Raw genomic sequence first — 24551 nt, 5'->3', positions numbered from 1 at the left:
CTTGACCAAAAGGGGGATGTGAAACAAAATGAAATAATTTTCAGTGGCAGAGAGATTCTAAAAGGAGCCAAGAGGTCACTCTGGTGGGCACTCTTACACACAACATAGATAACCCTTTTTAGGTTCTAATGAATTGGAATAGCTAGGAGTAAATACCTGAAACTATCAAACTATAACCGAGAACCCTTGAATCTTGAAGACAATTGTATAAAAATGTAGCTTATGAGGGATGACAATGTGATTGGGGAAGCCATATGGACCACACTCCCCTTTGTCCAGTGTATGGATGGATGAGTAGAAAAATGGGGGAAAAAAAAAGGACACCCAGTGTTCTTTTTTACTTTAATTGTTCTTTTTCACTTTAATTTTTATTCTTATTATTTTTGTGTGTGTGGTAATGAAAATGTTCAAAAATTAATTTTAGTGATGAACGCACAAGTATATAATGGTACTGTGAACAATTGATTGTATGCTCTGTATGACTGCATGGTATGTGAATATATCTCAATAAAATTGAATTTAAAAAGAAAAGAGAAGTGGTCATGTGACACTGAGATAAGGGAGAACTGAGAAAGATGCCTCTCTTTTGTAAAAATAAAAGAAGCTTACATCAAGTGAGTCAAAGAGAAATCTCCAATTCTGTGTTGTTGTTTTCTGTCTCTTCATTCCTCCTGAAGAGTGGGAAGGAATAGTTTTTTTTGTTAAAATTCAATTTTATTGAGATACATTCATAAACCATATAGTCATCCACAGTGTACTATCAATTGTTCATAGTACCGTTATATATAGTTGTGCATGTGTCATCACAATTTTTGAACATTTTCATTACTACACAAAAAAGAATAAGAATAAAATATAAAGTAAAAGAGAACACCCAAAACATCCCATATACCCCATCCCTCCCTATTATTCATTTACTTTTTGTCCTCATTTTTCTATTAATCTGTGCATACCCTGTTTAAAGGGAGTGGGAGCCACAAATTTTTTATAATGACATCATCACACAGTGTAAGCTATATAGTTACACAATTGTCTTCAAGAATTAAGGCTACTGGGTTGCCGTTCAACACCTTCTAGCTATTCCAACTCACTAAAAACTAAAAAGGGGTATCTATATAATACATAAGAACTGCCAGAATGACCTCTCGACTTCATTTGAAGTCTCTCAGCCACTGAAACTCTATTTTATTTCATTTCTCTTCTCCCTTTGGTCCAAGAAGGCTTTCTCAATCCCACGATGCCAAGGCCAAGCTCATCCCCATGAGTCATGTTCCACGTTGCCAGGGAGATTTACACCCCTGGGAGTCATGTCCCACATAGTGGGGGAGGGCAGTGAGTTTACCTTAAGTGTTGGCTTAGAGAGAGAGACCAAATCTGAACAACAAAAGAGGTTCTCTGGGGGTGACTGTTAGGCACAATTATAAGTAGACTTAGCCTCTCCTTTGCAAGCTTCCTAAGGGCAAACCCCAAGATCCAGGGCTTGGCCTTCTAAATTGGTAGTCCCCAATGCATGTGAGAATATCAGTAATTCCCCAGGTGGGGAAGTTTAATGTTTCCACATTTCCCCCCAGTCCCTCAAGGGGGCTTTGCAAATACATCTTTATTCTCTGCCCAGATTACTCTGGGATATATTGGGGCTTCACACTAACCTGTACAAACCAACCAGATTTCACTCCCTATTCAAAGTTCCATGTAATTATTGTGTTTGAATAAACTGACCATACAAGTTAAATTATATAGTGTGCTACAGAAAATAGAGATTTTGCACCTAATAAACATCTGTTCCTTTGGTCTCACACAGAAGTTGAAGTTTTAAAATACCATCAATACCATCCTTTACCCTTTACTCTGGTTTACCTTAGTCCTAACCAAGTCCATTTCATTCATATCTCTAATTGAAGTCTGACCTCTTTTTCAGACTCTTTAATATTTGCTGTTTGAGATAATGCTGACATTCATAGCTGCTGGACTCTGGCTCTGAGTCTCAGGTGTCACACAGATATCGAAAGTTCCAGAGACCAATCAGGTTATACACAGAGTTATACACAAAGAGCTCAGCATCTGAGAATTTAGAAATAGCTGTTACAACTCAGGAATAGATGTGACTGCTATAAGCACTTACAATCTAGGAACCTTTACCATAAGCCTTCCCCTGATAACCTGTGCCCTTAGACTCAATTCTCAGAGTTTGCACATTATAGTTAGTCCACATTAATGATGCATTATAATCTTTGTCTTTTCATTTCTGGTTTATTTCATTCAACATCTTGTCATCAATGTCCCTTCACCTAGGAACAGGTTTTTAAAATTCTCTTTACAAAGATTAGGTGACCTCCCTCTTCAGAGTTGTACGTGATGGATTATAGTAAATTATGAAATCCCTTGCTTTTAGTAGCTGTTCAGTTGTAAGAAGAATGAAGAGATGAAAAGAATGTAAGGTAGGGCAAGAGAAGCAGAAGAGCGCAGGAAGACGGAGGGCGCAAAAGGCCCTTCTGGCAGAGGGTGTCTGCCAGGCACCACCACTGGGATGCCCTCGCTCAGCTGATTCGCGAGAAAAGATGTGTTCCTTAGAGTAGATTCTTATGAGTGGAATTAGTAGGTCAAAGGGTATTTTTAGGATGTTGATACTTATTTGGCTAAATTGCTTTCCATGAGGGTATACTGATTTTTAACACAACAACTCCGATATCACTGTACTCTGTTTCAGCACTGAGGCTGTAGATTTCTTTTAATCATTTAAAACATTTAAATTTGATAGGTTAAAATTGGTTTTGATTTTCTTTCTTTTTTTTTCTTTTTGATGACTTCTGACATGGAACATTTTTTGTTTTCCTTTTTCCTTTTTTTTTTAGCCATCTGTATTCCTGTACCCAGTGCTATGCTCTTTGCTCATTTTAGTGTTTTATTACAGATATGTAATAGCTTTAGCTTTTTGATAGATGTTACAAAGATATTTTCCTTGTTTGATTTTTTATTTGATATATGGAAATTTTATATTTTTTATGATCAAACCTATTGGTCTTTTCCTCTTTAATACCTCCTGTTTTTAATATCTAACATTATGCTTAGGAACCTTTTTTTTTGGAGGCATTTTTCCAGTTTTTATTGAGTTTTATGTATCACATTTAGCCTTTTAATTCAATTCGAGTCTAGATGGAGTGGGAGGAGACGGAAATTTCAAATTCTATAGGGCCTCCCCTTAACCTTGGAAATTCTGATACACTTCACTTTGATGGTCATAACATTCATTACTGATAAGTGCTACTGATGATGTATGTTGTGATTGTGAACATTGCAGAGACAGAAAACAAAATTGAAAACCATCTAGAATTAATTTGTTGTTTGAAGTATGGGTTTAACTTAATTTTTTCAAAATATTTAATTTTTCTCAGCTCTGTTTATTTAATAATCCTTCCATTCTTCCTTGAAAACTGTTGTTGGGTTATTTACTCTCTTCCATTGATTGATTGGTTCATTTAACTCATTTTGTTTAATGTCTACTAAAATAGAAGCTTTATTGCTAGGGAGATAATAGTATATGAGGCAGACAGAAAGAATCTATTGGTTTATTTTTTTTATTTTTTTTTATTTTGAAATAAATTCAAAGTTACATGAATAGTTGCAAAAACAATACTAGCCCCATACACAGAATTCCATCATACCCTGACCCCCCTCCCGCGATAGCTCAATCAACCAACTTTAACATGCTGTCACATCACTATTTCTTTCCCTCCCTATCTATCATCCATCATCTATTTCTGCCTTCTGAACATATGAGAGTTAGCTGCACACATCCTTGAACATATACTATAATTCACATATGTACTTCCCATGAACAAGAACATTTTTTTTATGTAATTCCATTAAGCGCAGCTAAGAAGTATAAGAGATTCAACAATGATACAAAGCTTACATTCTATATTTCCTTTCCCTTATGTCTCAGCTGTGTCCCTTCGAGCCACCTGTCCTCCACCCTCCAATCCCATCCAAGTTCATCCTTAGCATTCAATTGTCATCTAGACTTTTTTTTTTTTTCTTTTTTCAATTGTGGAAACATATATACAGCCTAAATCTTCCCATTCCACCCCCTCCCTAGCCTTCCATTAGTGGGATTAATCACATTTAGAATGATGTTATGCTCTTTCCCACCATCCGTTACTAGAAATTTCCCTTCACCTCAAACAGCAACCCTACACTCCTTTCTTAACTCCCCATTGCCCCTTCCCCTATTTCTCTTAACCCAAACTCTACTTTTCATCTCTATGGTTATATTCTCTGATAATTTCTTTGTGTTTACTGTGGGGCTTAAAATTAACCTCTTAAATCCATATCAATCTTGTTTTTCTTTGATACCACCTTCACTTCAATAGGGCACATAAACTATGTTCCTATACTCCTTCAGTCCCCCACCTTTATATAGTTGTCTAAAATTACATATTTTACATTGAGTTCAAAACCACTGATTTGTCCTTGGAGTTTGTGTATTTTTTATCATGTAGGAAGTAAATAGTGGAGTTATAGTTCAAAAATTATTGACTTCTATTTGTATTCCATTGTGTTTGGAGAATATTCTTTGAGTATATTCAATTTTTTTTTTTAATTAATTTCTTGAGGCTTGTTTTATGTCCCAGCTTATGGTCCCTTCTGGAGAAAGATCTGTGATCACTAGAGAAAAATGAGTGTCCTGGTGATTTGGGATGTAAGGTACTATATATGTCTGTTAAAATACTCTATATCTCTTTCTCCTTTCTTTGTCTCTCTGTTGGTAGGGTTTCCTTTAGAATCTGAAGTAGGGCAGGTCTTTTATTGGCAAAGTCGCTCAGCATTTGTTTGTCTGTGAAAAATCTAAGCTCTCCCTCAAATTTGAAGGAGAGTTTTGCTGGATCAAGTATTCTTGGCTGGAAATTTTTCTCTCTCAGAATTTTAAATATGTCATGCCACTGCCTTCTTGCCTCCATAGTGGCCACTGAGTAGTCACTACTTAGTTTTATATTGTTTCCTTTGTTTGTGGTGAATTGCTTTTCTCTTGCTGCTTTCAGAACTTGCTGCTTCTCTTCACTATTTGACAGTCTGATCAGAATATGTCTTGGGGTGGGTTTATTTGGATTCATTCTATTTGGAGTTCGCTGGGCATTTATGCTTTGTGTGTTTATATTGTGTAGACGGTTGGGGAAGTTTTCCCCAACAATTTCTTTGAATACTCTTTCTAGACCTTTACCCTTCTCTTCCCCTTCTGAGATACCAATGAGTCTTAAGTTTGGACGTTTTATTTTATCTATCGTATCCCTGAGATCCATTGTGATTTTTTTGATTTTTTTCTCCATTCTTTCTTTTGTTCTTTCATTTTCTGTTCTGTGGATTTCTAGGACACTGAGATGTTGTTCAGCTTCCTCTAATCTTGTACTGTGAATATCCAGAGTCTTTTTAATTTGGCCAACAGTTTCTTTTATTTCATAAGATCTTCTATTTTTTTATTTACTCTTGCAATGTCTTCTTTATGCTCTTCTAGGGTCTTCTTTATGTCACTTATATCCTGGGCCATGGTCTTCTTGATGTCCTTTAAATCCTTTGCCATGTTTTCGTTCCTCGATTGTAGTTCTTTGATTAATTGTGCCAGGTACTCTGTCTCTTCTGATATTTTGATTTGAATGTTTGGAATTGGATTCTCCATATCGTCTGGTTTTATCTTATGCATTAAGATTTTCTGTTGTTTTTGGCCTCTTGGCATTTGTTTTGCTTGATAGGGTTCTTTCAGGTTGTATCAAAAAAAAAGGATATCGATCTAATTTTTCAGAGACACAGTTTGGTGATGTTCACTTTCTCTAACTAACCAGCAGATGGCGTCTGTGAGTCACCTATATCCCTCAGATCAGTTCTCAACCTTTTTTCCACTGAGTGTGGGGAAATGACTCTTGTGTGTTCAGTTGGAGAACTCAGTTTGGGTGTGTTGCTGGAGCCATCTGCCCTGAGTGTGGGGTGTGTGTACGGGTGGCCAGGAAGGAAGGGCAGTTCTACTGTTCAAATCTCCCAGGTTCCAGGAGATTCAAGGCTACCGCAAGAGTCTAAGCCTTCATTTCAGTTCAGCCCCAGACCTTCTCTCTCGGTGTCACACAAACCACCCGAATTGGCATAGCGCCCCTGGGTTCTCTGAGCGGATCCCCCCTCCCAGCCATGATCCTCCCTCAGCCAAAGGAATGCTATGCTACGTCATCAGTGTGCGCCGTCCCTCAAGGGAAGCCCTGGGCTGCTGGGCTGTGCCGTGGGTCTCTCAGCTCGTTTCAGATTGCAGAATGTCTGAGGCTGTCTTTGCTGCAATGCCTTGTGGGCTGAGAACAGCTGAGGTTTTCTCCACAGAGAGAGAGCAAGGGATAGAAAAACTTCCAGGTTCACCCATCAGCCAGATATAGCACCCAATCCTCTGGGCTCCCTATCCTGAGACAGATATGTTCCCCGATTCTCCCAAGGTCAGTTGTCACCAAAAGCCTCTGGCTGCTTGTTGAGGATTCGCTGTCTGTATTGAGCAGTTAATATGGAAACCTCACTTGGAGCTGGGCTGAGAGAGTGCACGGCGCGGCTTCCGTGAGGGAGGGGCTCCCGGCTCTAGGTTCTTGGCTCTCAGCGCCAGTCCACAGTTTTACTTACAGATTTTATGCTGTGATCTCGGGCATTCCTCCCAATTCATGTCGGTGGATGTTGAGTGTACTGTCACATTTGTCTCCCCGCTGTTATTCCAGGTTATTTACTGGTTTTTTGTTCATTTATGAATTGTTCTGGGGGAGACTAGGTCTTCTACTTCTTTCTATATCTTCCCAGAATCCTCTCTATTGATTCTTTTACTAATATACACTGCTTTGATTACTCTTGGTTTATAAAACTTTGGCTATCTTAGAGAGCACATCCTCATTCAATACTTGGTTGTTTTATAACTTTTTGGATCCAGAGTCTCAGATTCAACACAATCAGTATAAACCCTAATAGAATACTACAAAAGTTTCTCAGACCAGTAAACCAAAATAGGCAGGTAGTGTATTTTTTTGGAAGGGTAATGTTATGGAAATATAAGTTTCTGAAAATAAATTTCAAAGGAATCAAAGGCTAAAAGGATTTAGTATAATTTTCCATGTTGTCTTCAGATGACCTAAAAGGGTCCCATGTGTTCTGTAGTACCTTTAAATTTTGTGTTTTCTTTTTAAAGGTAATCTAGTATTTCTTATCTCTTGTTGAGTAGAAAAATACCTTACACAGAGATAATTAAAAAGCAAAACACAGTTTTCAAAAGGCATTAATTTTTAAAGTCAGTGTTCTCAAATGCGGTTCCATAGATCTATTATTGGAGTTTTGAAGGCTTGTTTTTTGAGAATTCTTTTTAAACGGGGTATATATGATATTATTTAAGCTTGAGAAATATGGATTTAAAAAATAGCTTTAAAGTATCTGTTTAATGTAGGACCTACATTAAAATTAAGGATGTCTATTCATCAAAGATAGCATTAAGAGAGTATATGGCCAAGGAATAGGAGAAGATATTTGCTACTTGTAATCAACCAAGGGCTTGTATCCAGAATTTATTTTTCCTAGGTCACTAAGGAAAAGGAAGACAGAATTGTGGTTAAGAGTCAGGAGTTTGGAAGGAGAGGTAGTGATTTGGAGGGGACAAGCAGAAGGCCTGTAGCTTGCTGGCAATATTTTATTTATTGAATTGGATGATGGTTAAATGTATGATTGCTTATGACAGTATGTTTTATTGATCCTCAAATTGTTTTTATGTTCTAAAATTCTGGGTTGTTGGTTTTTAATTTGTGTGCCCAAATTAAGACTTTAGTGGTCTGACATGTTAAAACATAATTTCTTGGGGAGAGTGTAACTTATAAATCCCCTTCTCTTTCCTAGTGCTGACCCTGGCCATCCCACTTCTATAGGTGACCAACTGCTTCTAGATGTTCCCCCTTTCCAGTCATGTGTGTACATGGTAAAATGCTTGTCCTATATCCCATCTCCCCTGAGGACCTGAGATAGTAACTAGTTCATCTGATGAACTAATTGATTCTCATAGAAGAGGCTCCCAGGTAATGGGCGTTTCATTGTGCCTTTCTGGAGATGGTGCCAGGTCCTTTTCAGATCAATCATTCGTGACTCTAATGGAGGTGGGCATGGCAGGGCTATGCTGTCAGCTACTGATCACATGTATCTGCTGTTCCAATCTTCTCTGTAATATCTGAGAATCTTCAGGCATCCCTGTTCATTAAAAATAATTGAGTTGGAATTATATTCAGAGGACATGATATAATATAAATAGTAAATATTGTGTGATATATAAGAACTATATCAAGAGACAAAGAAACCCTGGTCATATTTTCATTCTTTTATATCCAGACCTTCTCTAACTGTTATTCTTGGTAGAATCCAGAGATACAATGTAATGTGGTGGAAGTTCCTTGGTACTGGGCCTGGGCATTAGCAGACCTGGGTCCTGGTTCTTTTGCTGCCTTTAATATTATGTAGTCTTTGGCAAGTCACCACCCATCTCTGGTCTTCTACTTCCTTACCTGTAAAATGAATGTAAAGAATCTTGGAAGCCCCTTCCTTCCAGAGTATTGATTCTGATACCAAGATCACCAAGTGGCCTTATAAGGGCTTTGTTGGTATGGATATGCTTATTTCTTTTTAAAGATCTTTTGATATTTTAAAAAGCAAGGTCTGAAATGCTACTTATTGAGTCCTTTTTCAACATATAAAATGTTTGTACCCTCTTACAGTGGCAGCTGAATCCATCAGGAGCTTATGATCTTAAACAAAGTGAACCCGAAAGGAGAGAAAGTAAGTATGTTTAAGTCCCATATCAGTGTCAATTTTGCTGTTGAGGAGAAGGGCATTTTAGTAGTCAGGTGATGGGCACTGCTGTTGTAATAGACGGAGTCTGTTCCTTTAGCAGGTTAGACTTCTGCCATTCAATGTGTTCACAAGCCATTGTGTATCTACCACATACTAGTTGCTATGTGGTCTAATTAGTATTCCTATAGAATCTATAGTTTAATCCAAAAAATCATGAACAAATTGAAATTATTAATTAAACTGACATGAAACAGTAAACAATAAAACTCTTCTACACCAAAATGAAAGCTTCTTGGGCAGCTGGAAAAGAAAAATCTGCATAATTCATACAAATAGATTTAGGGCCAAATTATGAGGATAAATGCATTCTTTCTAGCATAAAGCCACATTTTCCAGAATTGTTTAGAGAATAAAAATGTTCCAGTTATTTGAATACTCTAATTAACTAAGAGTAATTGCTACTATCATAAATGGATTACCAGTCTTCAAAGCTATATTATTTGAATATTATCACAACTATTTTGAATGAAAATCATCTTTGGGAGACCTGTATGTATGTAACATTAGTTACCAGTGTACAATATTATTAAAAATTAGCTATGTTATCTTTCTGACTGTATTCTAGGTCAATGGAAATTTGATATAAATAAAGTTTGCTTGATAATAACAATGATATGATTATCTTGAAAAATTTCTGTGCAAATACCTTGATTTTTCTGTGTTCTGAATTACCATTATTTTATTCAAATAGCAAATTGATTATTTACCATCTGGAAAAAATACGTATGCACTGTGTATTTCTTATAAAATCTTTATCAGAAAAAAAGAAAAAAAATATATGAATCTGATTAAAGAATGTGTATTCAATAGCAGTGTTTGGGGGGGGGTCAATTAATAATTCCCTATTGTTAGGGAAAGGATATAAAAAGCACTGACTATAACAAATAAATTAATTTGTCTACATTAAAATTAAGGATGTCTATTCATCAAAGATAGCATTAAGAGAGTATATGGCCAAGGAATAGGAGAAGATATTTGCTACTTGTAATCAACCAAGGGCTTGTATCCAGAATTTATTTTTCCTAGGTCACTAAGGAAAAGGAAGACAGAATTGTGGTTAAGAGTCAGGAGTTTGGAAGGAGAGGTAGTGATTTGGAGGGGACAAGCAGAAGGCCTGTAGCTTGCTGGCAATATTTTATTTATTGAATTGGATGATGGTTAAATGTATGATTGCTTATGACAGTTCATCAGATTGTAAGTTTGTTTTTTATGCATTTTTTACATCAATAAATTTTATCCCTACCTTCATTTCCAATTTTTTTAAGTTTTGTTGAGATATAATTCATGTATCATAAAGTCACCCCTTTAAAAAAATATAGAATTCCCTGGTTTTTAGTATATTCACAGAGTTGTGCAACCATCACCACAATCTATATTTTAGAAAATTTTCATCATCTCAAAAAGAAGCCCCATATCTATTAGCAGTCATTCCCCATTTCTCCCTACCTGCAGCCCTAGGCAACCACTAATCTACTTCATGTTTTTATGGATTTGTCTATTCTGGGCATTTCAAAAAAAAAATGGAATCATACAATATGTGGTTCCTTTCCAATGTTGGATTCAGATGGGAAACCAACACAAGAATCAAACAGAAGAAAAGTAAAACGCCAGCTTTATTGCCAGGCTGAGGCTTGACCTTTGGCCAAGTTAGGCTCTGCAATGTTTGTCCTTCCTTTTTTACCTTCTCTACCTGTGCCCCCCAACCTAGTCTTGGAAAGGGTACTGGAGGGAGAGTCTGGCCAGCTCCAAGAGGACTTGTGCTTCATATCCTTTTCTTCCAACAGCTGGAACAAAAAGAGAAAGGAGGCAGGTAGTGTGACTGAGTGCACTTCCACTCAATTTAAGTGGAACCCAACTAAACTCTGTTCCAGTTTGCTAATGCTGCTGTTATACAAAGCTCCAGAAATGGATTGGATTTTTTAAAGGGGGTTTACTTGGTTACAAATTTACAGTCCAAAAGCCATAAAAGCGTCCAACCTAAGGCATCAACAAGAGGATACCTTCACTGAAGAACAGCCTGTGGCATCCGGAACACCTCTGTCAGCTGGGAAGGCACATGGCTGGCATCTGCTGGTCCTTTGCTCCCAGGTTGCTTTGCTTTCAGCTTCTGATTCCAGTTTCTTTCTCTCTAAGTGTCTGGGAGTTCTCTCTTAGCTTCTCCGGGGCAAACTTTGGGCTTCATCTCTTAGCTTAGCATCTCCAAACAGATCTCCTAGCATCTCTAAGCATCAGCAAGCATCTGGGTCTGTGTCAGCTCTTAGCTTCTTTCTTAAATACTCCAGTGAACTAATTAAGCCCCACCCTGAATGGGCAGGGTCCACACCTCCATGGATATAATTTAATCAGGGTTCCACCCTAATCAATAAATCTGCCCCCACAAGATTGCATTAAAGAACGTGGCTTTCTGGGGGACATAATATATCCAAACTGGCACAAACCCTAACAAACGTTTTTGTTTAAAGAGTAGTTGGGCTTTCAGGAAAATAAAGGAAATATCCAAGTACCCCATTCCCTTCCAAAGTATATACATAGAGAAAAACATATGAGGAACAGTTTGCTGAAATCTGAATAGCTATAGTAAGCAAATACAAAAGCCAGAGTTACCTTGGGGCCAAATGTCCATATAAGCTGGGATCTTAAGACTAAGTCTGGAGGGGAGTGACATCACCAAGATGGCAGAGTGAGATGCTCCAGGTTTCTATCCCTGACTGAAGTTTCAAACAACAATCAACAACAGTTAAAACCATCTTTCTTGGAGCTCTGGGAAACAGTTAAAGGTATATCCCAAAGAGAGAGAAATCAGGGTCTCAAACAGATACTTGTAAACCAATGTTTATAGCAGCATTGTTCACAATAGCCAGAAGGTAGAAACAACCCAAGGGACTGTCAACAAGTAAATGGATAAACAAACTATAGTACATATACACAATGGAGTGTTATTCAGCCATAAGAATGAAATTCTGATACATGCTGCGACATGGAAGAACCTCAAAAACATGTTCAGTGAAATAAGCAAGGCACATAAGGACAAAAATTGTATGATATGACTTATCAGAGACGAACAGAAATAGCAAACTCACAGAGATAAAAAGTAGATTATAGGTTATCAGAGGATCAGGGGAAGGGGAGTGTCTGTTCAGAAAAAAATTTTTAAATAAAATTTTAAAAAGAAAGATGTCAGAAAATGAATATAGTGATAGACAGTGAGACTTTTGTCAAAAACTGCTGTCTATGGTCCCACATCAGTAGGGCAAGAAAATTAGTCTACTTTGATGATAATAATAATAATAGTAATAATAATAATAATAAAACAGTTCAACCTTGGTAGTAGTCAGAGAAATGCAAATTAAGATCACATAGAAGCAACATTGTACACCCATTGGATTTGCAGATTAAAGTTTCCAGTGCCAAAAGCTGAAGAGGATGTGCATTATTAGGAATTTTACATATTGCTGGTTGGACTGTAAGTTTGTACATCCACCTTGGAAAACAATTTGACATGATCTTGTAAAGTGAACAAGCCGTATACCCAGCAATGGTGCTTTATATTGAATAAGAGACAGAGGCAAATGGTTCATAGCATCATTGTTTTTAAAAGCAAAATCCTGGAAATAATACAAATGTTTTTTGCAGGAGATTGGATAGAAGTATTATGGTGTGTTCTCATGATGGAATATTATATAGCAGTGAAAATAAATGAACTACAGGACATTCTTAAACACGGATGAGTCTTAGAGATATAACATTGAATGAGAAGAGCAAGTTGCAGAAGATTAAATGCATTATGATACCGTTTCTATTTCTATAGAAAGTTCAAACAGAAACCAAGTAGTATATTGTTTAGAATTTGTGGTAAAATCATTGTTCCGAAGCAAAGGCAGTGATTAGCTCTGAGGGGGTGAGATGGGGTGCAATCAGAAGGGGGGACACAGGAATTGGTGATGCTCTAGTTTCTAGGTTGGGTAGTAGGTTGTCAAGTGTTTGTTTTTTTATTAGGATTTAGAATTCCCATCTGTATTATATATACATATTCTTTTATTTTTAAGTTTCACATGTTACATAGTAAGACATTTAAGAGAGGAGAGGGGACTTTCCAGCTCTGCCCATGTCCTGACCCAAGTGTCCTTATGAGAAGGACATCAGAGCGGAGCAGAACTCACATGCCAGGAGGGAGCAGATCCCTCAAAAGATGGGAAGCAAAGGGGCAGAGGAAATTTTGGGAGGTGATAGGTGTGTTCATTATTTTGACTGTGGTGATGGCTTCATGGGTGTATATGATTGTCAAAACTCATCAAATTGTACACTCTCAACATGTACAGTTAATTGTATATCAGTTATATCCAAATAAAGCTATTCAAAACAGAAGACAGAAAGAAGTTGAAGCCAGGCCAGGAACATTTTATGATGTGTTCCTCGGCCATACCCTGTTGAGTGGATCCCATTTTTAAAGGATCAGCTACTGTAACACCCAAGTGAATTATCTAAAGTCTTTTATTCAACTGTTGAGAATTTGAAGAGCACATAAAACAATTATATCTCTAACTTCAGTGTTACTGTAATCTTAAAACTTCTATGACTGAAACAAACACCCATATTTTAAAGTGACATTTCCTAATACTTCTTCTTGCACCCTAGATGGTGTGTTGAGCCCCAGATGTCTGGAAGAGCAGCACCAGAACAAGAAGCTGTGTCTCGGAAACCACTAAGAAGTCCTGATTAAACTGGAGTAAAGGCCTCAAGAATTTTTATTGCACTTTTAAAATTTATTGCACTCAGAAAATAAGGATGGATTTTGGGAATAATTGAAATGATTTGTAAGGGAGCTAATTTATTACTAGGTACGAGTGATGTTAATAGGAATATTTTTATTTTAGATTTATGTTTTTTGCCCAGAATATCATAGTTTGCTCTTTTTTACACCAAATGAGGTATCCATAATTTAATGAGACTAATTTAATTGACAACAGGGTGACTGATTTCTACTTATCTTGACTTTTTGTTATCTAATTTGAAATAGGCAGGTCACTGAAGGCCACATCTCAGCAGGGGATGATGCACCTTTTGAGAAATATTGATTCCCTTAGGTTAAAGGGTGCCAATTACTAAATTGTTCCAGGGAAATAAATGAAAACCTTGCTGTCTTTCAAGAGTCAGGGTATGGATTTAAACCCAAAGCTTTCTGGTAATCACAATGTAGTCAATTAGGTTTCACTCTTATAAAAAGGCTATCAATGTTTCTTAAATATTTCAATCTGTAGAAATCACAGTGATTGTTGGGCATTAGATCACTGATTTTAGATAGCAATAAAGACTATTATTCTGAGACAGTATTGCTATTTGATATCACCGACTCCTGAAATCATTAAGAATGAACCTCAAATTTGAGTGTAATTTTAACAGGGAAGAATATTTTTTGCTGTAATATTGAAACTATCCTTTTTAGGCATCCATTCGTAAATGCTGTCCAATTTTTCCTCCATGTAATGCACCTGGGATGTTTGGTGACTTTGACCTTAAAATGGAAAGCCCTTTAAATAAACATTTACAAACTTCAAGAATACTGAACTGGTTTTGAAGGTAAACGGTATGGTTGGTGCAGTTAAACATTCTAAATTGCTCTTTGTGATTCCTTTCATTTTTGTTTGTTGAGATACTCTCAGAAAATTAGTGCTGGGGTGAATCTGCATGCTTTGTCCTTTCCCAGGGCCTCTTGGGACCTCTCTACCAGTTTCTCAAAATTGTTGACAGGTCATCGCCAGGAGTGAATACAGATGTTGACTGACTGTTCCCTGCTTGTACAGCAGTTTGCTTAGGTCCACTGGGAGTTGAGAACTACCATAAACATGTTAACACAAGATGCTGGGCATGGAATTGGGGCAAGAGGAGGGGAGCTTCCTTTAGATGTAGTTAATGCTAATTTGGGAAACACTAGTTAAGTGATTCTTTAATAGTTATTGATATAAAAGCACCGAATTGTTTATTCCCTGAATTGCTTTAATGTGTCATACATGCTTACATTCTGCTTGGGTTTGTTGTTTTTTTACTAATATGTCATCTGCACCAAATGTTTTACAAATCAATCAGCAAATATTTTGTAATACTTTCTGGTGTGCTGCCAGGTTTATGGATTTATGTATTAGATGTCAGGGAAAATGAGAAGGGTGAACATACAAATGGAAAAAAAACTTGGATTAGGAAATGGGAAATTGTTATTTCCATAGTCCTATTAAAAGGATCATGATAACTTTTTTCTTCTGCACAGCTGGTCAGAGTTCAACAAACAATTATTGAGGATTTATTCTCTAGCACCAGAAAGTAAGCTCTATGAGGGCAGGGATGCTTTCTCTTTATACGCATATGTTTTCAACTCCTGAATTCCAGGGTCTGGGACACTGCTTGGCACGTAACAGGCATTCAATAAATATTTGCTGATTGATTGACTGCTAGACTCTGGCTAGACCCTGGGAATGCAAAGATGTGTAAGAAAGGCCCCCTCATCTCCAGAAGCTCAGTCTAGGGGAAGATACAAGCCTGGAATCAAGTAATTAAAATTCTGAGTGGGGTCCCTGGAGAGCATCACCTGGGTACTTTTTAGAAATGCAAATTCTTGGGGCCCACCCCAGACCTGTTAAATCAGAAGCTCTGGGGGGTTGGGGCCCAGCAATCAGAAGTCTCCAGGCGATTCCTAATATCTGCATGAGCAGGAACCACGCTGTGGGCATAACCTCCAGAAGAGGACTGGCAAAGGCCGGTGAGTCACGGGAATGGGGGACGTGCCTGAGGCAGGTCCTGAAAGGGCATGGGCTCTGCCAGGCAAACAGTGGGAGAAGACGGACTTTGAGGAACAGTAATGGGGACAGATGGCCACAATAGGAGGGAAGTGACAGGGGACCCCAGAGCCCACCACAGGTTTAGAGAAGCTATGTGTAGCAATATCGAATGAGACCTTGTAATTCATGAAACTTCATCCCTTAGCCCAAGACATCAGAATTTGCACATGAACAAAAAAGTGTCTTCCTTAATTTAAGATTAGGAGGATAATAGTAAATTCATAATTTGTAAAGCATAATCCTAAGATTTATTTACTAAATGACAATGGAATATAAAGACATGAGGTGGGATAAGTACTAGCCTGGTCTACTCCGTATCAGTAACGGACAGTGTACACAGGTATGTGCATATGGTTTCAGTGTATGATGTTTTTTCTTTTGCCTGGTTTTTCCGTGGGTTTATTTCCTCACTGACTTATGGAGTTAGAAGATATACCGTTCACTCATAAGTCTTCCTCACTTTTAAAAGTTTTTTTATTTTTAATGCATTTTTTTCGAGATATATTCACACACCATATAATCCAGCCAAAATATTCAATCAGTGGTTCACAGTGTCATCACATAGTTTTGCATTTATCACCACAATCAATTTTAGAACATTTTCACTACTCCAAAATAAAAAAAATAAAAGAAAACACCTAAAACATCCCATACCCCTTGTCTTTATTACTCATCTGCCCATATACTGGGTAAAGGGAGTGTCAGTCAGAAAGTTTTCACAGTCACACAGTCACATTATAAAAGCTATTTGTTACACAGTTATCATCAAGAATCAAGTCTACTGGATTATAGGTCAACAGATGCAGGAATTTCCTTCTAGCTATTCTAAGACACTAGAAACTAAAAAGGACTATTATAAAATACATAAAAAATAACCCCCAGAATGGCCTCTCAAATCTATTTGAAATCTCTTAGTCAATGAAACTTTATTTTGTTTCATTTCTTTTCCTCTTTTCAGTCAAGAAGGAATTCTCAATCCCATGATGCTGGGTCCAGGCTCATTACTGGGAGTCATGTCTCACATTGCCAGGGAGACTTACACCCCTGGGAGTCATGTCCCACATAGGTGGAAGGGTAGTGAATTTATTTACAGAGTTGGCTGAGAAAGAGAGAGTGCCAAGTTAAGCCAAGTCAGCAGGTGAACTCACTGCCCTCCCCACTACATGGGACCTTACTCCCAGGGGTGTAAGTCTCCCTGGCAACACAGGATATGACTCCTGGTGATGAGCCTGGACCCAGCATCATGGGATTGAGAATGTCTTCTTGACCAAAAGGGGGAAGCAAAATGAAATGAAATAAAGTTTCAGTGGCTCAGAGATTTCAAATGGAGATGAGAGGTCACTCTGGAGGGCACTGTTATGCACCACATAGATATACCTTTTTGGTTTTCAGTGTATTGGAATAGCTAGAAGGAAATACCTGAAACTGTCATAATACAACACAGTAGCCTTGATTCCTGAAGATGATTATATAACTATGTAGCTTATAATGGTGTGATGGTGTGATTGGGAAAATCCTGCAGCTCACCCCTTTATCCAGTGTATGGATGGATGTGTGAAAAAATGACAAAAACTAAATGAAAAATCAAGTGGAATGGTGTGGTGGTGGAATGATTTGGGTGTTCCTTTATACTTTTATTTTTTATGCTTTTTGGTGTAAGGAAGGTGTTCAAAATTGCTTGGAGTGATGAATGCACCACTATATGATGGTACTATGAACAGCTGATTGTACACCATGGACGATTGCATGATATGTCAATACATCTCAATAAAACTGAATTAAAAAAAGAATATAGCACCTCCATACAGGCATTTTCAGGGTTTAACACTTATTTTTTCTGGGTGCTGCCACTTCCCCTTCAGCTCAATCTGTTTTGTTTTCTCCTGAGTCCTGAGTTCTCTATGTTTATCTCCTGTATGGAGATGAAAAGACTTCATTAAGTTTGTAATCTGGGGACAGATTTTTAAATTTTAAAGTATCATTCATTCTGATGCATTATTTTCTCAAATATTCTAAGATGAAACTTTAGTTTTTACTTTTCTTTCCTTTTTCTTCTAACTTCTTTGTATTAGTCTTGTGCTGTTTCTTTTTTTTTTTTAGAAATTTTTCTTTTTATGAGAGCAATTATTTTGAAATAAGTTCCCTGCAGTTTATGATTATTTTTTCCCATTTCTTACAAAAATGAAACGAGACACAGAGATGTACTTTCAATGTGATAGACATTAACTCCTATAATTTACTTATATTTTTATTTTATACTTTATTTTATTTTATATAACTATTTTAAATAGTTAATTTAAAATAAACTACAAATACAGTTCCTCAGTTGTACTAGCCATAGTTCCAGTGACTAGATAAAAGATATATTTAAGACATAGAGAATGTTTATTAAAGTCCATTTAAAATCTGAGAGCCTCTGTCTCATTGGATCATTTTCCTACCATGAGACAACTACTATCCCTAATTCTGTGACTGTCAAATGTTGGTATTCTTCAGCAGTTACACACATTTTTAAATCCCAAAAATATATTTTGAATTTTTTGTAGACTTTCTAAATGTACTTAAATTTATTCAAGGTTCATGTGCCTTTTTTATTGTTCAAGATTAGATTGGCAAGATTCTTTTATTCTGGTGTGAGTGGTTGTCATTTTTGTAATGTTCACTGTTACATAGTATTCAAAGAATTTCTTATACCATATTTTATGAACACCTTGGTTGTTTTTTAGTTTTTAATAAAACAGTAATTTTTTAACATGCTAAACAGGCTCTTCCACATATCCTTGGGCATATGTGCAGTATGCCGCAGGCAGCAAACCTAACAGTAGAATTGCTGGGTCAAAGTGTAGTACACAAATTTTACAGCAAGGAACATTTTGAGCCTCAGTATAGGAAAGCTCTCTTTATTCTATATCCTGGCAAACACTTCCTAAAATTTATTAGGAATATAAAAAATATATTTAGATTTTAGTCTTTAATTTTCACCAGCCAATAAAGATGATCAGTTTCTCCTTCTTCCTACATCACACTCACATTTCTCTCTTCTAATTGTTTTTTAAACTCAGGATAAAAATTAAAAGAATATCCTATTCCAGGCTGGTCAACAAGTTGATACACGTTTAAGGAAGGGGTTTTAGTGTGAACTCAGGATGTTGCCACTCTCCTCTTGGGAAAATGTACTTGGATGTCATTCTGAGATCCACTTCTTCCTGCATCTTCTTTCCTGCTTTTCCCTTATCTATAACAATTTTCCCACAATTTATGGATTGCCATTCCAGAATACTTTTAGTTTATGTAAGGAAGGAATGTCCACTTGTTTCCAATGTCCCTGGTTGCTCTTTTTTTCCAATGTCCCTGGTAGCTCTTACTGATTTTGGAAGAAGTGGATATGCCAAATTTATGCTACCATCTTCAAGCACTAACATCCTGCATAACTTTTAAAAGCCTAGATTCACCCAGTCAATTCTAGGTCTCTTACACTGGAATTTTCAAATATGGCTCCCAAACATATATATATGTATATATTTTTTCTCAAGTTCTCCAATTCATTCTGATATGCAGTCAAGTTTAAGTACCATATACTACTATAGCTGTTTAATACCTAAATCTAATCTCCTGGCTACCTTTAACTGTGAATTGATCCTTTAATAATTAGAAAATGTTATGCTACTTTCAAGTGTTTTGAGTTCAAAAATTTATTTACATTCACAATATATACTTCACTGTTTTTGTATTTATGTGAATCTTATTTGATTAATAATTCCTTAGAGTTTTATGTCTCATTCTGTACTTGAATTCTCTGATTTATCATTTATTTTCACCTATTCAAATAACTGTGCTCCTATACTACACTAAATCAGTATAAAATTAATTAATTTTCTTAACTTATACATTGAGTGATATGATGGTTAATTTCATGTGTCAACTTGGCTAGGTATTGAACCCAGTTGTTTGGTCAAGCAAACCCTAATTGGTTACTGTGGGGGTATTTTGCAGATAGATTTTCATCTATATACTGTGGATGGCATCTTTTTTATTACATCTACAATCAACACCGGAGAATGCCATCAATAATGAGGGAGTCTCTACATCCGATCAGTTTGAAGTCTTAAGCCAGAACTCAGGACTCCAGAAGTCAGAAAGCTTTCCTGCCTCTGCTTCAGCAGGTCAATTCCATGGGAATTCAACTTCACCTTCCTCAGACTTTCCTGATTAGACCAACCTACAGAATTGAGACTTGCCAAGACCCCAGATTATGTGAGCCAATTCCTATAACTTTTATATATCTCCTGATGGTTCTATCTACAGAACCCTGATGTATAACAGTATCATCTGCAATTCTTTCCACTAGTCTCTCTCTTCACCAGGTGGAGGTTTGGTACTAAGTGATGAAAACATCCCCCATTTCCTTACTTTTTCTGATTTTCTGCCTCCAATTATAACACAATTCTGATTTCCTAAAAATGAATAATGTTGCTAAGACTGTTGTGATGAACTTTGGAAATATGTGCATTGTGTCATATGAGTTTACTTATTTGTTTACTGAGTTTGTTTCATGCCAATTACAGATTTAGGTGCTTAACTTGAAGCATCTTATTTAATTTGTCTAATTGACTCCTCACACAAATCTTTATTACATTTGTAATAGTTGAATATATCCACATTCACACATGCTTTTTAACAGCTGTGTAATACTGGCCGGACTTGAACTGAATGTCACCTATTTCCACATGCCGAATTTATGAGAATCCTACAAAAAGATATCTACAAATATTTTCATAAATATATTGATAAATCACAAAAAAGTAGGTAAAGGCCAAGTTTACATATAAAGGAGACTAGGTAAACAATTGGTGGAATTAACATAATTGTAAAGTACTAAATATATAAACAGAACAAACTATAGATACACATAATATCCCTGTGCTGAGTGAAAGAAGCGTTACCAAATATTATTCATATTATTTCATTAATATGAAGTATTATAACAGGTGAAAAATATCCATTAGAGAAAAAAAATCGGGACATGTTTGGGGATTGAGTGAAAATGGGTAAGAGGGAACATTCTGGAGTGAAGGTTAATTGTGTATACCTTGAAAGGGATTTGGGTTACTTTTAACATGTTTGTTAAAAGTCATCACTAAGATATGCATTTCATTGTGTGTAAATTTTAAATAAAGCTGAATACAACAGAAGGACTGTGGGAAGATAATGGAGTAGGAAACTCCAGGAATCAATCCTTCCACCACAACAGCTACCGAACTTGTAGACTGAATCAACTATTCTGAAACTACAGAATTTAGTAAAACACTATGGAGCATCCAGATAAGAGTGGGAGTGGCAGAAAGAGGATGGTAAATTCCTGAAAACACTGCTCAATTTCACACCCTGTGCAGTGACTCTGGTAATTCATCCCCCAGATTCCCTGCAGGCAGCAGGGGGTCCACAGCTTCAGCTCTAGTGAAGACTGCTGGTGCCAGGGTGGGATATAAAGACCTAATACCCAAGACCCGTGGGTGTGTGGTCCAGTAGCTGATCACTGCTTTCCTTCAGATCATTCATATTACTATGGGCCAGCTCTGAGAGTGGCTATCGTTCTACCCTGCCTCAAGCAAAAGAAGCAGAGGAGTCTTCAAGACATTATCCCTCCTCAAAACTATAAAAAACATTTGAGGGCTTCACTAACAGGTGTTAGATCCCAGAAAGAAAGAAACTAACATGTAGAAGGAGTTTCTAACCCAGGGGCCCCCGCAGCTTATCTCACAGAAAACAGGCACCCCATAAATGAAAAGATGAAGGCTGTCCAAGGCTGCTCCAGCCACAGTGGCACCCCAACCCCAAAAGGCGGGTAAAAGCAAGGTCAGATATGTCCATGAGATGAACAACCAAAAAGGCCTGCTCTCCCTAGACAGATAACGCAGCTGCTTTTCTAAGAAGAATAATGGGCCAGAATCCTAACAACCTATCAGCCTAGAAATTGATAGGCACCCACCCAGCTGAGGCACAGGATGCACTCAACAGACACCCTTCTCCCGACACCCTCCCATCCCAACGTGGGTTTTTTCCTTTAAAAAATGCTGCTCTCAGATAGAGAGCTGGAGCCATTTTCTTTCTTTCTCTCCCGTCGGCTCCCACCTGCTTTCTTCCTCTAAATAAACTCTATACTTTGACTCGCTGCTGTGTGGATTCCTGAACGGCTCCGGCCCTAACAACAGGGATATGAGAATCAACAAAACTCAGCAACAAGAGCCTAGCAGAAGCTCCTGGCACCCCTGCACCCCCAGCACAGCATGGAGTCAGCACTCACTCCCACTGTGAGACCAGGCCTGGCTCCTGCTGGGAGAGACTGACCTGGGAAACTGCTCTTGGGCTTTTTCCCCCAGCCCCCAGCATTGTCCTTCTAGACAAAAGCAGCTTGGGACAGAAAAGGCAGTACAGGAACACTGAAGTCTGAATGCCTGGGCAAATGATTACCCACTTTATGTCCCATGACAGGGTATAATCAATAGGGAGAAAATCTACTTTTTGGAGACCACTGGATGCATCCACATTTCTGTATACACAGGGGATCTCCACAGGTCAGCTGCAAGCACAACCACAGACAAGAATAAGGCTCAGGAAAGACAAGGGGACCCTGAACTTTGCAATCACCTCCAGGTGACCTTCTTGGTAGGAGGCTGAACTCTGAAGAAAAGCAACAGCCAACCCAAAGCAAATCTGGAAAAATTGTAAGAAGCGTTTTCTGCACTGGATTGTGTGGTTTTGCTAGCCCCTGGACCGACAGAAGTCTCTGTGATGATATCAGCTGGATACAAAATTAAGAAACAGACAGCTCCATGACTAAAACCAAGAGTAAACACTTTAAAACATTAAATATACAGGGTACAAAAAATTACAAGACCAAAGAAATTGGGAAATAATGGCCCATCCAAAGGAAGAGGATAAAATCCAGTAAATATCAATGGAGAAGACCAAACTATGGACACCCCACATGAAAAACTTAAAATAATGATCCTCAATATATTGAAATAGGTAAAAGAAAATACTGAGAAAACTAAAGGATATCAGGAAAACAATGAATGTGTATGAGCATCTGAATAAAGATGTAGAAATTTTAAAAAGGAACCAAACAGACACACTGGAATTAAAGACAAAAAAAAAAAAAAAAAAAAAAAAAAAAAAACTGAAATGAAAAATTCCCTAGAGGATAAGAGCAGGTTGGAGCCGACAGAAGAATGAATCAGGTAACTCAAAGACAAGACAGTTGACGTGAGTCAGACTGAAAGGAGAAATAAAAATAAAGTAATTAGAAAAATCATGTAGCGACCTCCAAAAAGCCCATAACAAATCTGCTTTAACCAAGACAAAGGTTAGAAAGATAATCTCCCCACAGGGGGAAGAGAGTAATTAGATATAAAAATGGCATTGATTTTATCTTACTGTTACATACTAACCTTAATAACCATCACATCTTAGGCTCCTTTCACTACTATGCCAGACACCTGATGTCCTCCTGCTATATGGAATGTCCTTGTTATGAAATCATACACTGCCTCAAAACCTCTCTGTGGAGCACTAACATCTGGCTGGCCATCACTGGAAAACCTCTCCTCTTCATAAGTCCCAATAAACCATGTCCGTTTTGGCGCCTGGTGTGCTTTTCAGCCTAGCAGCCATCCCCTCCTGGACTCTGTGCAGGCTTGGTCGCAGGCCAAAGAAAAATAGCCTGAGAGAGGAGGATCCAAGGTGGCTGATTAGGGAGAGGTTGGGCTCACTTTTCTCCCATAAAAAATACTGGGAGACAAGAAGACTCTGTCGGGAACAACAGTTCCGGGGCTCTGGAGACTGGGGGAAGGCTGTGAAACACCCAGAAAAGAGCCAGGATGCAGAGGCAGAGAAGCTGCACTGAGAGGTCATGATGACCCCTTCATCGCTGGCTCCTGCAGCCAAAACCACTTCCAGGGCAGAAAGCTTCAGGGTGTCCGGTCCCTGGTAGGCAGGCCGCTGCAGACTAAGAGTGCCATGAAGGTCCACTTTCCTAAGACAGGGCTGGCACTGTTCTGGCTTTCAGCTGGCAAATTTGGAGTGCTGGGACATGCAGTTTCAACCTACCTGGCCCAGCACTGTTATGTGATTGGAATCAGCAGAGAGTTAACAATAACTACCTTCTGGGGGCATGAGGATAACAGAATGCTAAACAGCACCATCTGCTGCAGGAGAGGAACGTGCACATTCAGCAAGATGTCCCAAGGCTTTTCATGGGACCCTGTCTCCCCCGGGTGCTGTGGAACTGGTGTGCACCCCCTTCATGGGCACCATGCTCTGCCCTGTTTGGGTAATACTGACAAAACAAGTGTCAAAGAAGAGCACTGACACAAAGCCATCCAATGACAAATCTAAAAGAGAGAATCTGGCTTTCACAATAAACTCTCCAAGATAATCCGATGTCCAGACATCAGCAAAAAATTACAAGCCATACTAAGAAAGAGGAAGATATGGCCCAGTCAAAAGAGGAAATTAAAAAATTAGAGGAGACACATAATTTGGAACAACCAATGAAAATGTTCAAACAAATCTAAATCAATTCAAGAAGCTGTTTTCAGATGCAATGATCTATATGTCTGTTAGCTTTAATTCTTTTTCATATTATTTAGGTTCACTATTTCCTTGTTGATCCTCTGTCTAGTTGTTCTATCTATTGAAGAAAATGGTGAGTTGAAGTCCCCACTATTAATGTAGAAATGTCTAGTGCTCCCTTCAGTATTGCAAGCGTTTGCCTCTCATACATTGGAGCACTCTGATTGGGTACACAGACATTTAGAATTGTTATTT

At 37.8% G+C, this 24551-nt stretch overlaps 1 protein-coding gene and 1 long non-coding RNA gene across 3 annotated transcripts in view; one reads left to right on the top strand and one right to left on the bottom strand.

Annotated features, from left to right (window-relative positions):
- CDADC1 (cytidine and dCMP deaminase domain containing 1) overlaps positions 1 to 21517 on the top strand; it is a 49798-nt gene extending 28281 nt beyond the window's left edge. The window contains exons 9-11 of one of the 2 annotated variants that reach the window (XR_005211107.1): positions 8757 to 8817; positions 13528 to 13730; positions 19716 to 21517. Coding sequence is in view for 1 of the 2 variants with exons in the window: in XM_037800086.1 (XP_037656014.1) it covers positions 8757 to 8817; positions 13528 to 13598 (132 nt within the window). In the remaining variant the exon portion in view is untranslated. Of the gene's footprint in view, positions 1 to 8756; positions 8818 to 13527; positions 14448 to 19715 lie in introns of those variants that run through there. The other variant, XM_037800086.1, reaches the window with a different exon arrangement.
- LOC119507029 overlaps positions 10547 to 24551 on the bottom strand; it is a 62407-nt gene continuing 48402 nt past the window's right edge. The window contains exon 3 of the long non-coding RNA XR_005211108.1: positions 10547 to 10676. This is a non-coding gene — a long non-coding RNA (uncharacterized LOC119507029). The remainder of the gene's footprint in view (positions 10677 to 24551) is intronic.

This window comes from Choloepus didactylus, chromosome 12 (assembly GCF_015220235.1).
Source record: "Choloepus didactylus isolate mChoDid1 chromosome 12, mChoDid1.pri, whole genome shotgun sequence".
NCBI lineage: Eukaryota > Metazoa > Chordata > Mammalia > Pilosa > Megalonychidae > Choloepus > Choloepus didactylus.
Note: the sequence above shows the minus strand (reverse complement) of the source record. Positions and strands in the feature narration are given on the sequence as shown.